Source organism: Chaetura pelagica, unplaced genomic scaffold (assembly GCF_000747805.2).
Source record: "Chaetura pelagica isolate M959 unplaced genomic scaffold, ChaPel_1.0 scaffold308, whole genome shotgun sequence".
Taxonomy (NCBI): Eukaryota; Metazoa; Chordata; class Aves; order Apodiformes; family Apodidae; genus Chaetura; species Chaetura pelagica.
The window spans coordinates 1,617,586-1,634,259 of NW_009954442.1; the positions used below are offsets into that span (position 1 = coordinate 1,617,586).

A 16,674-nucleotide genomic window follows, 5' to 3' on the forward strand; every position below is an offset into this window, starting at 1 on the left:
TTATTCTCTAAATTTCAGGTTTTATGCTAGACCCACTTACTGCCCAACCACTTTATCTGGGTTTCTTTGAGGGACAAAAAGCTATTAAAACCCCTTTCACTTCCCACACCACAACATATTACATATTGGAAGATATTAAAACTTCCTTTCTTCACTTGAGTAAATAAGCCCGCTAGTTCTGCAGTATCCAGTGCTTTGGATGAAATAAGAATTTTTTTCCTCCTGTGTATCTTTGCTTCTGGTATTTTCTAAAAAAAAAAAAAAAAAGTTAATTCTAAGTGTTCAGAAATGTGTCTAAGTGTTGTTTTGATTTCACATTTACTATTCACCCGTGCTTACTTTTCAGAAAAAGCTGCAGGATGTCTCCATAAAGTTCCGCTTGTTTCAGAAGCCAGCCAACTTCGAACAGCGCTTACAAGAATGTAAAAGAATTTTAGATGAAGTGAAATTGCAGGTGCCCAGGTTGGAGATGAAGAGTGTTGAGCAGGAAGTGGTACAATCACAGTTGGATCATTGCATGGTGAATATTTAAAGATACTGTTTATTTGTTTCCTGCCTGTACTGCCTTTGAAATTTAAAGTATTTTCAATGGCAATGTCAATATTTCTTTGGTATATAGTTGAAAAGATTCTGAGAAAGATTTAAGAGCAAAGCTACACAATGAAAATTGTAGGAACCTTTTTAGTTAAAATTACTTTCAAGGAGAGGAGGCTAGAGAAGAAGGAGTTGATCCTCCTTGTCCTACTTCTCTTTTTTTGCAAATGAAGCTAGAAGGACATTGTACACTTAAAATTATACTCAATTTCAAAGTTTCCCAGGAAATAATAGCACAGTAAAATAGTTCTTAAAATCTTACAGTAGCTTTTATCCTGTGTCTATGTTGTTCTCTTCTGTCATGGCAACGTCCTCTCTGAAGCTTGGGATGCTAATTAACTGAGTGAAAAATGTTCAAAAGTTGGATTTATGTGGAAAAAGCTAAAAATTAGAATGTTGTCCTGAATTCAGGATGAAAAACAAAGTAGCTGTTAGTCACACAAAAAAAAATATAAAATAAAAAAATCAAAGTATTTTCAATGAACTTCAAAATGATGGCCATGTACTCTCACTATGTGATGAAGTCAGGATCTGTTTCTAATTCCCCCTTCCAATCTTACATATGAGTTTATCTTAACCATGTTAAGAATTGTCTTCGTAATTAACTTCAGTTTATGCAGAAAATGCACTTGGATATTTTGTTGTTGTTGTCAAATGTGCTGGAACAAAAAGTCTTGTCCTTACTCTCCAGATGTACTGGACAGTTTTCACTGCAAGAGATACTGCTACTAGAAGAAAAGCTTAAAAAAATACAGATTAAAAAAAAGTATAATTCCATTGAAGTATATAGGAGAGTAAGTTTATCTTCCAGCACATGATGGCAATATGCTGCAACAGAATTAAGCTAGACTTCTCAACAGCTTCAATTTTGCCATTCTTCACATACCTGTGGGGTAATCATAGAATGATAGTAATAGACACTGTGTAACTCTGTAGAGTCTTTCTCCATAGTGGAGTTCTGTGAAAATTCCATGCTATGGCAGAATTCATTCTTTGATTAAAAAGAAAAATAAAATCAACTTTTTAAAACTAAGCTCTTCTTAAATTAATGAAAATTGGGCATTTTTGTGGCTGTTTAATGGCTTAAGTTAACAAGTCATACATATAAGTGATGACACAAGCTTTCTGCACATGGAAAGAAAGAATGCTTTCTTTTTTTCCTAGTGTCATTCATTGGAAATATTAGGGAAATGTATTGTGTTAACAGATTGCCTACATCCTATTACTTCCTGAACAGCTATTTTCCCGCTGAAATAGCGCAGGAAAATTATATTCTTTGGCTTAACCTCATTACATTACTTTTTCATGTCATTTCTAAAATTATTTAATTTTTTTGAACAGTATTACACTCAGTAAATGTAGGGGAAATCCTCTATCTCTTGATTTAGTAATATGAAAATCTGTCAGACATTCACATGAGTTTATTGACTATTTGTACTTTAAATACATCTAACAAGCTGTATGAGTTGACAGAAGACATCCGTTGACAACCTTTGACATATCTTAAAACAATAATTGATGACGTGTACTTTCTTGTCTACAACCTTTCTAACTTTGTTTTTTGTGACAAATTTTCAAAGCCACTGTTAGTAAAGATAAGGTGTTTTGATTCTGATTTAGAGACTGATGATTTTTTCTCATAAACCTTTTTTAATACATGCACATGCTCAGGATGACTTCTCTAACTTTAGGTCACATTCTGTGGTACCTCTCAACTCCTTTAGCTTTCAAATGGGAGTGGAAGGTGCTCAGATGGTGCATGACAGTGTTTTTATATCGCAAAGAAAGCCAAGTCTTCTAGTGCATCCTTATAATACCTCCAACAGTCTTTTCTGGTTTACTTAGTTTAATAGTAGTATTTGTTTTTCATATTTCAATTTTATTAGAAATTATATAAAAGCCTGAGTGAAGTGAAGTCTGAAGTGGAAACGGTTATAAAAACCGGGAGGCAGATTGTTCAAAAGCAGCAGACAGAGAACCCAAAAGAACTGGATGAAAGGCTTACAGCTTTGAAGTTGCAATATAATGAATTGGGTGCAAAGGTAAGCTCTGTGTTTTCAGTACAAAATTATTCCCTCTTTTGAACTGGCAAAGTGAAGAAGAATCTTGGTATGGTAAGCAAACAAGCTTTTTTATTGGTTCCTTTCCAAAGCCTCACATTTTCTAAACAGTGTGAAAGAATGAAGGCAAAGTCAGTCAACAGAATGGCTATTGAGTTGCTCTGAGAAAAAATAATGTACTAGAAAAACATAAAACTCCTTTAATACAATTTAAAAATACAGTTTTGTCCTCCTTAATTTATTATTTTTCCTACCAGTTAATTGGTTTTTACAGGTCAGAGAGGGAAGGTTGTTTCATTTTAATGACTCAAGCACTTGTTTCAAAACACTTCAGGTCAGAAAAATACTTAAATATTTTGTGTGTGTGTGTGTTTTTGTTTTTCTTTTTTTCACATTTTACTTAAAGAGCTATGTCATAAAAGAGAGAATTCGACCCCTTGATCTCCTTCTGCCTTGGCTGAACAGATCATTAAGTATATCATTGCCATTTGTTGCTGTTCAAAAGTCTGTTGACCAAAAATTCTTGCCACTGCACCTTTCCTTTGGAGACATTTGTGTACCATTCTGCTTTGCATCTTCTGCACTTGAGTTTACGTACATATATACCAGCAAACATTTGTTTAGAATTTAGTCATTTGTCATCCTCCATTCCATAGGGATTATCAAATCTCTTCATGTTGTACAAAAGTGAATCATCATCCCTTGAGCTCTGTGATGAAGAATGTATTGCCTTGGAATACAGCTCTTGAAATAATATGAATAATCTGATATTTGTGCAGTACTTTGACCTCCTCGTGAATGTCAACATATAATGAATATTACATGAATAATTGCCCGATATTATTCTTTACAATCTCAGCTTCACCTACAGGAAAAAAAAAAAAAAGTTCTCAAAAACTGGCAGACTTTTACTTTATGATGCCAATGATGTTATTTATCTATAATTAACCATGTATAATCAGTCCATATTAATTTCCTGAGCACAGTCATTGTTTGTGTAAAATTTCAATCTATACATCATATATTTCTGTATCAATTAATATACATGTAAATACACTTTCCAACAGTGGGATGTTTTTGCTTATTCAGTTTTTGCTAAAAGTCAACTAGACAGTAGAAAAGTCAGACCACTAACCAATGTTAACAAGACTAATTGAGAAAAAAAAAACAACACACCATGTGTCAATCCCTAAAGTCTTAATATTCTGGGTCTTCATTATCCATTATGTTGCCTGCTCCTGAAGTACCATCTTCTACAAGGACTTTTGTGCTCTGAAGAGGAGCTGCAGCATTGTCCTAAAGACTTCACACAAATAGTTCAATTAACATCTGTCCTTCATTACTCTGTTTCATTCTTCTTGCCCTCATTGAAACTATCGACAGAACAGCTAAAAACTGTAGGATTAAATTTGGTGCTGTAGCTGGCTGAATTAAATTTGTGAATGACAAATACGGTTGTCTGTTCTAAAATTTATATACTTCCAATGTATGAAATAGGACAGAATGCAAATTCTTTGTTAGATTATAAATTATTCGAATCAGAAATAATTGCTAGCTAGGAAAATGAGATAACATTGAGAGTCCGTATGTGGTTCAAACACACAAGGATAATCACTGACTACAATATGATAAAACAATTAGAGAAATGTTACTTTTGACAGATACTGCTCATTTGAATCACCTAAATCCAAACAGTTCTCTCTCGTTAGAAAATAAAGGTATTAAGAGACATTAATCTTTTGAGTATCAAGAAAAATGAAGAGTCTGCTTCATTAAGGTGTGGATAGCTATCATTTGAGATTAGATTATATATATATATATTATTTTTTTTCCCCAGTAATTTAGAAAGGACTGTAGCCTTTATTCCTACATTATGTTTAAAGTGACAGCAGACAGGTTCCATTGTCATAGAAACCTCTCTTAACTAATGAAGGGGTAAAAATATGCCATTAGTGAACTGAAGAGAGCCATATTGCAAATTAATGGGTCTCAAAAATCTGCAGTGTTGTTTAGCTTTGCTATCCTAGATTTAATTTCTTGTATTTATATTTATGCAGCAGGGTGGTTCACAGTTTTAGAGAGGGTCACAAAAACCCAGAGATATAAAACTGAAAGAATCAGTTAGCCATTATCAGCCCTAAATGATTGCATTGAGTTAAAGTCTGCTCTTTAAGAATAGCTCTAACAAATATTAAGTTTCAGGACTGAAATCTATAATCATAGTGAAAAACACATCTTAAAGTGTAGACTCATTTGTGTGATTTCATATATAGTGCTTTAGGAGGACCCTCATATATGAAACGGTCCTTAACCATATTTTTAAGCATGTGGAAGGCTTTAATTTAAACATGTGCTAAGCTGTGCTCTCAAATGGACTGGAAAATTATGATAATTTCTAATAATTTCATTTAATACCTACAGCAGTTTTTTCAATGTATTTTGGCATATCATAGCTTGAGACATTGTGAACCTAGGAATTCTTCATGTTATGAAGAATGAGAAGATGTGGTGTGGTTTTTTTTAACTTGTTCCTTTAGTTTTTATCTTATACATATATGGATATAGTTACCTGTGAATAGTACCGGTTGCTTAGATGCCTTAAATCTCCTAGATGCTTAAGCCTCTCTTTGGTCTAGGAATGAGTTTTGACTGTTCAGAACATGTTTGTCCTTCATTTTTCACCAAATATGGTTAAAAAACCTGATCGATACTTTTTAAGCTTTAGTAATGGCCCCAGTGTAAGTAGATTTGAGATTAATTTGCCAGAAAGCTAAATGTCATTTTAATATCATGGAGTAGTGGTTACATTTATGATAAATATTCCGTGCCTGTGCTTCCTTATGTATTCACTTGCCCTTATTTTCTGTCTCTCTGACATAAGCATGAATACATGTATACATGCAAACAACTGTATTTCATCTTAGGTAGTTTGTTAGTTGCGAGTGGTTGTGTGGTTGCACACTTGTTTCAAATCTCTCTGTGGTAATTCATCAGAACAGGGAGATGGACTGTAAACAAAAAAAAAAGTTTGTAATAATGTTCTTGCTGCTAAGGATATTGCATGCATTCAGGGCTTTTACTTACAACGTCAGATCTTTCCTCACAATCCCAATGCTGCACAGGAATTTCCCGCTGTAAGGCTAGAAGACTGTAAAATACCTTTCCCCCACACACACTTGGAATATCTGCTTTTGTCATTTTACTTTTACCTATCATATCCAAGAATTCTTGCGAGTAAACTATTTAACATAAGTAAAATACCTTTAAAATATGGAGAACATTTATAGAGATAGTTTGATTTAACTTTATGATATAGAAGGCCTTTAGAGGGCACTGTTTCCTATTTTTCTTTAGAAATACTATCTCTAACTTTTGAAGTACAAACAGCAACTGATATATACAAAGCATATGGAAATAGTGTAGAATTATTGGTATTATAGACAGAATGTAGAGATGTATTTATCAACACAAATAATACTTCTGTCTTAGGGCATGTATCAGTAACTTCGTTTTATAGTATACCAAATATTTAGAATTCTTACACAGGCAGTCATGCTTAGGGTAATGCACTTTGCATCGTATTGCTGCTAAGTACTTGCAAATGGTTAATGACTATTAATACTCATCAGAAGAAGTGGTATAAAACATGCATGGATTCTTAGCTCCATGAGTGAATGGAGCTATAAAAAGCTGAGTTTTATGGTCCTTCCCAGGGATTTACCTCTTGACCTGAGTGTAAATTCCGAGGTCTCATTTAGTAAATTTGGCATACACAAAAGCATATAAAGCCTATTCAGTGAATTAGGAATGTTTTGAGATCTCAGGAGTAAGCCTCTACAGAGTGATGATCAGGGGCACTTTATTACTTATTCCCTGAGCAAATCTGATTTGTTTACTCAGGGATAGCAAAAGCCATGTACCTAACCTTACAACATTTCATTACAGTTTAAAACCTCAAACTGTCCTTGGCAGTAGAGATAGGAATCAATGTGATCATTATGCCACTACCTGTACTCAAAAAGTGTCAAAACCCAAAATAGTTTTAGTGCATAATGATACCAGTTTTGGATACCTGACACCACTGTAGATTTTTTTTCCATTTATTTATTTATTTTTTTAAATTTAAATTACTTAAATAAAGATCAGTGGCCAAAATTGTGCTTGATTACTTGCTTAATTACATACAAGGTAATTAACTATTTATTTTAGATATTAGTGACGTATTGAGCATTTTTAGTCCACCTTCTTTGATTTGGCTTTTTTAAACTTCAGAACATAATTTATTAATTTTTATTTTCTAACTACTTCTTGCCTAATGTCTAGAGTGGTGCAGGTTACCATCTAAGATCTCTCCATTTACTCTTCTGCCTTCTCTACTAATTCCCTCTCTCTCCCTGAATATGCTCAAGGGCTTCCAGGGAAGGTTGTGCTTCCCCTAATCCTCCAGGTAAGAGTATTAAGTGCAATGTAAGACACTCCAGAAAACTCAGCCTTCCTTCCAGGTACCATGTTACATGCTTAAAAGAATTGAACAAATAAACCAGAGATTTTCCATAATACTTCATGTACAAAACATTCAGCATATGAAAAGGCTACCTGAAAAGCTGTGAGGGTCAAGTGAGAAATAAAGTGAGCTAGAAGACTCAAAGCAAGTGGTGGAGGGTAAGACTTAGGATAATCTGAAAGGTCAGAAATTGAGAAGAGAGCTGAAAGATGCTGCAAATAAGTCTGTGGTGAGGACTCCCACCTAAGAAACTGGAAATCAGTTCCATGGGATGTGGCCTTGGACTTGATTTGGATGAGAGGTTTCAGGGACATGTGGACAAAGCTGTGAGGAAACTAGAAGTGAGAAAACAGACTATGGATATGAAGGAAGAATTTGAAAGAGGACTGTGATCAAAGACGGAGGACTGGAAAAGTCCTATTGCGGGATGGCTGTGAGTCAGACTGCATGCTGGGAATGATGATTTTCATGCTAAAGTGGCAGAAATATTGTTTTTATAAAGTGGTGGGATCAACAGCAAGAGAGCTTAGTAAGGAAGATGTAAAAGAATGTAATGTCAGTGTACGAGTTGGTCTGCAGTGATCCAAATTAATGTTATTAAACCATGGAGAGGATTTACTAATGATATGTGTTTCTGCTGATGTTGAATTTATTTCTCAGTTTGCTTTGGAAAAAGAAAAGAATTACAAATTCCTATGCAGACTCCCTACATTTAAAGAGTATTAAACAGACAACAAAATAATATGATGAGAAATTAAAAACTTAATGTTAATTGTGCTTTATTTGACATAATTCTATGACCTTTACATTTCAAGGTATTTGGGGTTCTTTGACAGATTCTTTTTTTTTCTCCTATCTACTGTAGCTACATAGAAAAAATCTTGAGGATTCAGTTTCGCTATATGACCATAATATGAAAATATACTCTTTGAAAGTCTGACACCTATTTTGTATCTTGAGGAAAGCCTGTTAATTCAGTTGTTCCAAATTAATTTTCTATACATTACTTCAAAACAGAGGCGGAGGGTTCCTGGAATCATAGAATAGTTTGGGCTGAAAGGAACCTTAAAGATTATCTAGTCTGCTGTGACTTCAAACTCAATGTGTCTTTGTGCACATACTTTGGTTGTAGCTGTTTGCATTCCAGCAAATTACAGATACTGAGAGAACTAAGACAAGCTATAACTATATTAAAGGTGCAACTTGGTTTGTGAAAATGAATGTTAAGCTTTTATAGAAAAGTGACGTATAGAACATGGTTCATAAAATTCACTAGAACAGTTTGAAGAGTTAAGAAACACATGTTTTCTTTCTGCAGGTGACAGAAAAAAAGCAAGAGTTAGAGAAATGCTTGAAATTGTCCCGGAAGCTACGAAAAGAAATTAATGCTATGACAGAATGGCTTTCAGCAACAGATGTGGAATTGACAAAGAGATCAGCTGTGCAGGGGATGCCTAGCAATTTGGATGCTGAAATTGCCTGGGGCAAGGTAACAATGTAACACACACTGTTCTTTTATATATCTCAGTTTAGCCATATTACAGAAGGATAGGTTTCTTTCTTGATAAAGAGAATAAAAATTCTGGTGTTTTAATTAGTTGAACTTTGTAATTGTTATTTGTAATTGTTTGTAATTGTTTAGGCTGTTATCTCAGCCTAAAGTAAATTCTCAGAAAAGTTTAAACCACCATTTTTCTGCATATATCAGTAGCATAATTCACCTTCATATTACAATAACCTTTTGTGAGATGAATTTAAAGTTAGAATTCCATTTTTCAGAATACTTATCTGGTATCTGTGTAAATACAGATCCCTTTCTCTCTCATCCCATTCTGCTCAGGATTAGAAAAGCATTAAGCAGTAAAATAGCTGCAGTGGATGAAAAATTAAGGATGTCAGTACAGTGTATATTCAGCATGTTCAGATAGCAGCTAGGAGGTGGTATATTTGTTTTCATTCTGGGAGCTTCTTACTTCCATAAGACTTCACCTTGAACTCTTATTTTAGGTTACAACTCAAAGCCTAAAATGAAACTTTTGAAATTACAACAAGAGCCTCAGTTTAGATAAAAGTCCTTCAGAATCACAGGAGTTCTATATCAAACTGCTTATCTCTGTGTGATGTTAAGACTTAGCACAATATCATTCAACACTAGTTAATCTATTTCATATTCTGTATGTGTAATAAAATTGTAATCTAACTTGGAACATTGTACACACATACCAAAATATGTGGTTTAGAGGAAACTGTGCTCAGTGTCGTCCAAAGCTTCAAAATTTCAAATAATTACATGCAGTCAGCAGAATCTTGGATAAGCACTCCTATATAATTTAAAAAAAACACAACAACAAACACAACAAAAAACCAACAAAATTCCACCTTAAACTGTGTTGTTTATTTATGCACGAATTTACCAGTTCTGCTTTGTTTCATAGGAAGAGTCCTTTCAACATTTAACAGCTTCACCATACATTATAGAAACAGTAATGAATAATACACAGGCAGCATCACTAAGGGTTTTTTTTCAGACTGTGCAGATTAAAGGCACTGGAGTAAAATTTGGTCTTTGGTTTGATTTTGTTTTGCTTTGCATTTTCTTCAAGTGTCCTTTTCAAGCTTCTGAAATTGATGAAATATCTTTAACTTTGAAATGCCGTGATGACTTACAAACTTCTAACAATTTTTTTAAAGTCTACAAGTCTTTTGTGAGGTTTTGAATTGTGAGCGTTTTGTTCACTTTTTTTATCTGTAAGAATGAGAATATTTTAACAGCAGTATCCAAAACAGATTAAGATCAACATTTCCTATTACCTTACAATTACTGCTTTGACTATTGCTGCTTTGACTTTCAAATCAAAAGCTCAATCCCTAAAAAGACCCATTGCTTCTTGATGTTCTCTCATTTTCACTTGCTGTTTTTTCTATAGTAAAGTGTGTGCAGTTCCTGTAGTTGTTTTTGATTGAAATTGTCATCATAAAATTCTTAATAAAGGACAAGTGTCAGATTTTTAAGAGATAGGTTAGACAACTATATGGTTTTAGTGCCTCCAAACTAACCTGCCAGTTACTCAGTAAATTTACCCAGTCAAGAAAATAAGAATAATCTTTGTTGGTGTTAAACTACACAGTACAGTTGTAGTAGAACAGAAATACATGTTGTCATGTTCTTGTATGTGTGTTCAGGAAAGTTAATCCAGATGTATATATTCACAGCAGTTTAAATAAAAACATTTGCCCTTAATATAATTTAATTTTTAGATGTGAACCTTAATGCTTCAGAAGCTGCATAATGAGAACCTAAGCAGTGATTATGGCTGCAGTTCCCCAGTGGGAAGACCTTATTGTATCTCACAATTGTTACAAGTAGAATATATTTTTATTTTATGACAATCAAAAAAGGTAAAAAGTGGTAATTAAAATAAGAAATATTAACACTAAAATATTTCAAACAGAAGAACGTCTCTACCATCTTAAGGAACCCCATTAAGTAGTGTGAATTTCCACAAGGAATTGATGCCTAAAAGGTTGCAAGAAAAAATGGTAAAAAGCGTGTTTTGATTTCACTCCTGCACAAAGCCTTCACTGCAGTCTAAATTCATATAGTACCTCATCTCTTTTCCTTCAGTCAATTCAACATTTAAATAAGAATAAATAAACAACTCTGGACAAGAGCAGCTGCCTCGTGTTGAAGTATATACATACTGAGTGTCTTTCAGAATTTCTTTATTAAAATTCTCTTTAGGAAATGTAAACCAACATTGACGTATACAACCAGACTTTTAATGCTGAGCAATCCAACAGATAGTATAGGTGGCAAGTCCTGGACTTCCAAATGTGTTTGCAGGAATTATGCAATGCAGATATGCTTTTTCCTGAAGAATCTGCTCCCCCTGAAAGACAGGAATTGCTGCATGTTATCCTGGACACTTGACAATTCTTGTTAGTGCTTAATAAAGAAGTGTGATTCTGATAATCCTATGTCGATTTCAATGAGGCATCTTAAAAAAGCGTACATCAATAATTCAGTCCCCAGAACCCAGGCCTCACAGTACCTGATTAATGTCACAGCTTTGGGCTTTGGACTTCCTGGGTAAGGAGGCTGCTGAAAACAGTAACCGATCTTATGAAATGCACTGGGAGATCAATTAAGCCCAGCAGATTGCCATTGTGAGGAAAGTCTGCAGGAAAACTAAGATGGAAAATGGAGGGGGAGAGAGAAGAACTCAATAGTGTGAATGAATTGAAAATTGGATGTGTGCTGCTGTTGATATAACTAAGTCCAGAGCTCATAATCTTTTTTTCTTTACAGCACAAGGAAGCAGTTATATTTATTGCTGCACTTATTACTAATTCATTTTCAGTACCCAAGACTTCTTAAAAGCCAAAGGAACTCAGATGGTTTCAAAGATAATTATGGTGGTTAAAATGAAGCAATCATACATATGAATATTGTCTTCAATGTATAAACATGTAGAAATAAAAAGCAATGTCGATCTGAAGTAGGACATCATGTTAAAGAAAAATTACATTAATCCAGACAGGAAGAGAAGTGTGTTGTTTGATGGTGTCTAGAATTTTTCTAAGGCTGGAATAGTAACTTAGCTGAGTTATGTGACATGAGAGGGGCAATCTACTGAAGACTGTAAATCTTGCCTTTTTACTCAGTAGAGACAAACAAAATCTTTCTATTTGAATTTGGTTCTATTATAGTAGATAAGAAAAGTGGTGTGGGTGGAATGACAAGCATTAAACATTGTATATTAAAAATCCATTTATAATTAGAAGTCTGATTTAGTGAACAGATTTATCACTGGAACTGGCCTGATACAAATTAGATTTCCAGGAAACTATGTTCTCAAAAAGGAAATAGCAGGTGGTATTACTAGGAAAAATTATGTATCGCTCCCTACTATCAGCAGTATGAGTCTGCCAGTGCTTTACTTTAATATTTTAGCACAGTGTATAATATCAGTGAGTATAAAGTTGACTTGAAGTACTTGGAATTACATTAGCTAACACATTTAGCAACATATTTCCTGTCAGTAAAATCAGTAAAAGAAAATAATCTGAAAATTGTGTCAACTGATTCATATTCAATGGCCAGAATGCAATAAAACTAAAAGATGTGCTGTGAATAAACAAATAAATGTGTATTGTCAGCCACTGAGAAGGCCATCATGTCAGCTTCCGATTAATTCTGTAACATGTCCTGTGAGAGCTGAGCCACCTAACTCATTTCTGTTAGAGAGGTTCAAATTGCAAAAATTACTTCGAAGTAATCTACAGTGCACAGATAGTGTGGGGACCCATAGAACTTTTCTTGAGTCATTTGTTGGTGTTGAATGGTTTTTTAATCCACCTATGCTAATGACCAGCACTATTTAGTCACAATTTTGGATTGATTGAAAAAAAACCAAGTTAAATTTGATACATGGTAGTTTAATCATTATAAAGTATAGCTCAGAGACTCTCTGCACCACATTGTAAGAAGCAGCCATACCTATCTAGCTTCTGTTTTCAAATGTCATTTGTTCGTAGCTGGTATTTGCTAGTGTGAAGGAGGTTATGGTTTTCACTCCCTTACGAAACATCAAGTAAAAAACCAAACCAACTAAACAAACAAAAAAAATCACCCCAAAATTATTAGTATTTCTTAGTAAACTGAAAGATAAAGTGTGCCCAGTTACAATGGGTCAGAGCAAGCTGTGAATCCCACTCCAGCTGTACATGGCTGCATAGGGAACTGCATTTATTTGTACTAGCTTGATTCATCCTATTATCCTCTGGACTCATTCAAAATAGGTAAAATACTATTGTATGCAACTAAAAATGTCTTATGAATTGCCAGTAAAGCTTGTCCACATGCCTTTCAACATTGCAAAGCAATCTGACATCTGCCTGAGTTTCAAGCGACCCTATTTTTTTTTTTTCTTATTTTTTTTTTTCCCCTTAAACAAAGCATTTATATTACACTACCACTTCTTTTCTGAACTTTCAATGGGAAAGAACTGGTATAGTGAAGCTCAAGTGGTCTTAACTACCTCTCCTTCTGGAATTAGTGTGATGGGAATTAAAAAACTTGTCACCTGAGGCATGCTCTACATGCAGAGTTTTAACTGAGAAGAAGGATCTCTCTGATTGCTTTCTGGGTGGCTGGGAACCTAGATGCCATTTCTCTTGGAAATGTTCAGATTCTGGGATTTCAGTGATAAAGTGCTTTTCCAGCTTTGATTAAGGTACACTACCAGCATTTTTCTAAGAAAAACAAGTTTGGAAACAATAATGGTTCTCTTCTAAGCTAAGGAAAGATTTAATTCAGTGAAATACTAATTACGGGGGGGAGGGGAGTGTCAAAGAATTTCTGCTGTGGTATCCTATATCAAATAGCCACACCTGGTACTTCAAAAAGTGGAATTACAAGAGTTTCTTCCAAAGAGACATTTCAGAATTCTCAACATAATAGAAGTTTGAACAGCAATTGAATGGAGAGACTGCCATGATCTTTAACTCTTGTATCTGCTAGTATATGTGACCTTGCATGAAGGCATCTCAGTATGTAGTATTAAATTCATGCTTTTTCACACATTGTCTAAATAGGTTGGTGTTTGTTCCTTTTCTTAGACTTTTTATATGCTGCCACAAATAATAAGAAATTGATAATGAGTAAGTTATGTGACCCTCCATATCATTTAAATTTATTAATATGAGGGAAGATAACTGTGGGAAAAGCTGATGGAAATCTGATCTGATTGCACTGCATGTGTATTTTAACAATTCAAGCTTAGATGTGCTATGGATAATAGCTTATTTTAGTGAAATCCCAAGTGAATGGAGTGACAAGATGCATTTCTATAGTTAGGAAATAAGAAATCTGGCAGGAGAGAACATGGTTTCTGCTGAGAAAGATTGCATTGAAAAATATTAAAGGAATGTTAACACTTCACTAGAGTATTTTCAGTGGAGTTCTCTAAGTATTAAGATGTCATCATTATGCTTTATTATTGTCCCATTTATTGTGCAAGATTTATGTGCTATTTGGTAACTATACTATTTTATTATGTGCAAGGTAAGATTAAACATCTCAATATGAATATGTTAAAATATGGATCCTTGCTTAATAATTATTAAAGCTATATTTTGATCACTGTATTGAGGGATAATTCACACTTTAAAAAAATGAAGCTATTACCAAAAATGTGAGAATATGGAGAATATTTACAATGTTCTTAAGTTTCTTCAGAGCTAAAGAGGAACAATTTACTTTTAACTTACTGCTCTTCACAAAATGCTTTCGCTTCCAATAGGAAGCAAGAGTATTCTTTCAAGTATGAACTTACTGGCTGTTTTAATGTTTTGTGTTCTATGTGTGGAGAATTTTCTAAACTTTTCAGAACTTTCATGGCTTTATTGTGCCCATGTAGGCAACACGGAAGGAGATTGAGAAACGCCAGGTCCATCTTAAGAGCATCAGTGATTTAGGACAGAATTTGAAGACAGTGCTGAAAGGAAAAGAAAGTCTAGTGGAGGATAAACTCACCCTCCTGAACAGTAACTGGATAGCAGTAACTTCACGTGCTGAGGAATGGTTCAATCTGTTACTGGTAAGGAAAATGGATTTGTTCACATAGAGGAAATGTTGGTGCCCAGTGAAAGGTGCTTGGCCTTAAAAGAATGCTTTTTCTGGTGCCCTGGGCACACATATTGAACACATAGGTACACAGACAATCATACTGATTTTCTGATTTAGTACATTGTGTATATTTGTCGAGTCTTATTTGTTAGCTCTCCCTGTTCCTGTGTGACTCAGGATTTCCTGGAATTATTTTTTTTTCCCCCTAATGAATTAAATGCAGTTTCTCCCCAAGGACCTAAACTGTCTGGATGTCAATCAAGTGAAAGAAATATTCAAGTAAGTTGAATAAGTCTTGGTATTGATACCTTGTCTGCTTTTGGCTATATTAGCATTTCTTTTTGAAAAAGGAGTATAATCAGGAAGCAAGTCCCTGTTTGCATGTTGGTTTGATCCACAGGCTATCTTTGGTGTGTGTGAACTAGATTAATTTCGGAGGCAACAAAATCAGAATCTGAGAGTGCACTCCTAATGTGCTCAAGGACTATGATTTGGTCTTTCAGAACTGCACAATGTTTTGTGGGGCCTGTTTTGGAGGCAATACCTAGTTAAGGACACCAGATTAAGCTTAGTCCAAAGTAAAATCCCTAAACCACATTTATTTTAGATTCAGGTGTCCCAGTCTCAGCTACTTCAAACTGCTTATATTCACATAACTACATTCTAACTTCAAATTAATTCTACCATGGAGAGATGGCAGCTTGAACTCTTACAGTGGAGTCTTAAATGTTTGACTGCCAGAATGCTTTGGGAAATCCTGTATTCTGTTTCTGGTGCTGAGAGAATGAAGTGAAACTAAAGTGGTTCTTGAGAATATGTTAGCCTTTGTCATGACTTTTCAGAGCTTGAAGTGCAAGAGGTCCACTACAGTGTGTGTGGCTACTTTATGGATGCCTCTGTGATCCATTACAGCATTACTACATGACCTCTTTGGCTGTATGCAGGATATAAGTACAAGCACTTGGTTATGCCTGTTTTATTTGGAAAACAGGTATTTAATTCAGTATTTCATTCAGTAGGTGCTCAGCTTCAGTATGGAACTAATCATAACAAATATAATGGAGTTTATAGACTAATATAGGCATGTGTTCCTCTACTATCTCTTTACTTTGTATTCTATGGTTACTGTATAACAGGCACAAGTTTAATTTAATAATGTATGCATATTTGCCACAGTTTAGAAATTTGTAAACACAGAAAACTGATATTTTATTAGTTTACCAGTGGCAACCACTGCAACATGTCAGTGAGCTGTTTCTTTTGACAATAAAAGGTATTGCTTATTGTTATTTCAAACTACACATCAGTTACCTGGAGTTCTGAGGTGGATACGCACAGATGTCATTGTAGTGAGCTCACCAAAAAAAAAGGTGTTTAAAATAAGGAGGGGGGGAAAAAGTAAAGAATTCTTATAATATCAACTAAAATAGCTTTCAAAAAAAGCATAGTGTCAAAGCCAAGCAATTAGATGGAATACAAATAAAAGTTATATATATAAAGCTCGCATTCTTGGTTGTGACTTTGTTAGTGCATCTTGATTTCCACCTTAGCTTGAATCAATTTAGTGTCTTTCCAAGATGAATTCTATAGCTGAGTTCTTGGGAAACTCTTCTTTTCAACTCCACTAGGTCTGGTTGTCAGCTTCCTGTTCCTCTCAGCAGTCTGGCTGAGCTGCAGACACCTGTGTCTTGCTGCAACTTTATTACTCTCCTGTCTGTCACTTTGGAAGCTTCTCTATCTCTTAGTATGCCTTTTTAAAGAAACATAATATAGAAAATTAGAGCACACAAACAACAGATTCTAACTTCCACAAAACAAGCAGTTACAGTATAAAAGAAACAAGTTTAATTTCATATTGTATGCATGTTTGCCACGTTGGCATAATT

General features: G+C 34.4%; 1 protein-coding gene across 1 annotated transcript in view; it reads left to right on the plus strand.

Annotated features, from left to right (window-relative positions):
* Positions 1 to 16,674, plus strand: part of DMD (dystrophin) — a 909,379-nt gene that overhangs the window by 262,810 nt on the left and 629,895 nt on the right. The window contains exons 31-34 of the mRNA XM_010004489.1: positions 347 to 520; positions 2,481 to 2,636; positions 8,477 to 8,647; positions 14,580 to 14,759. Of these exons, the coding sequence (XP_010002791.1) occupies positions 347 to 520; positions 2,481 to 2,636; positions 8,477 to 8,647; positions 14,580 to 14,759 (681 nt within the window). The remainder of the gene's footprint in view (positions 1 to 346; positions 521 to 2,480; positions 2,637 to 8,476; positions 8,648 to 14,579; positions 14,760 to 16,674) is intronic.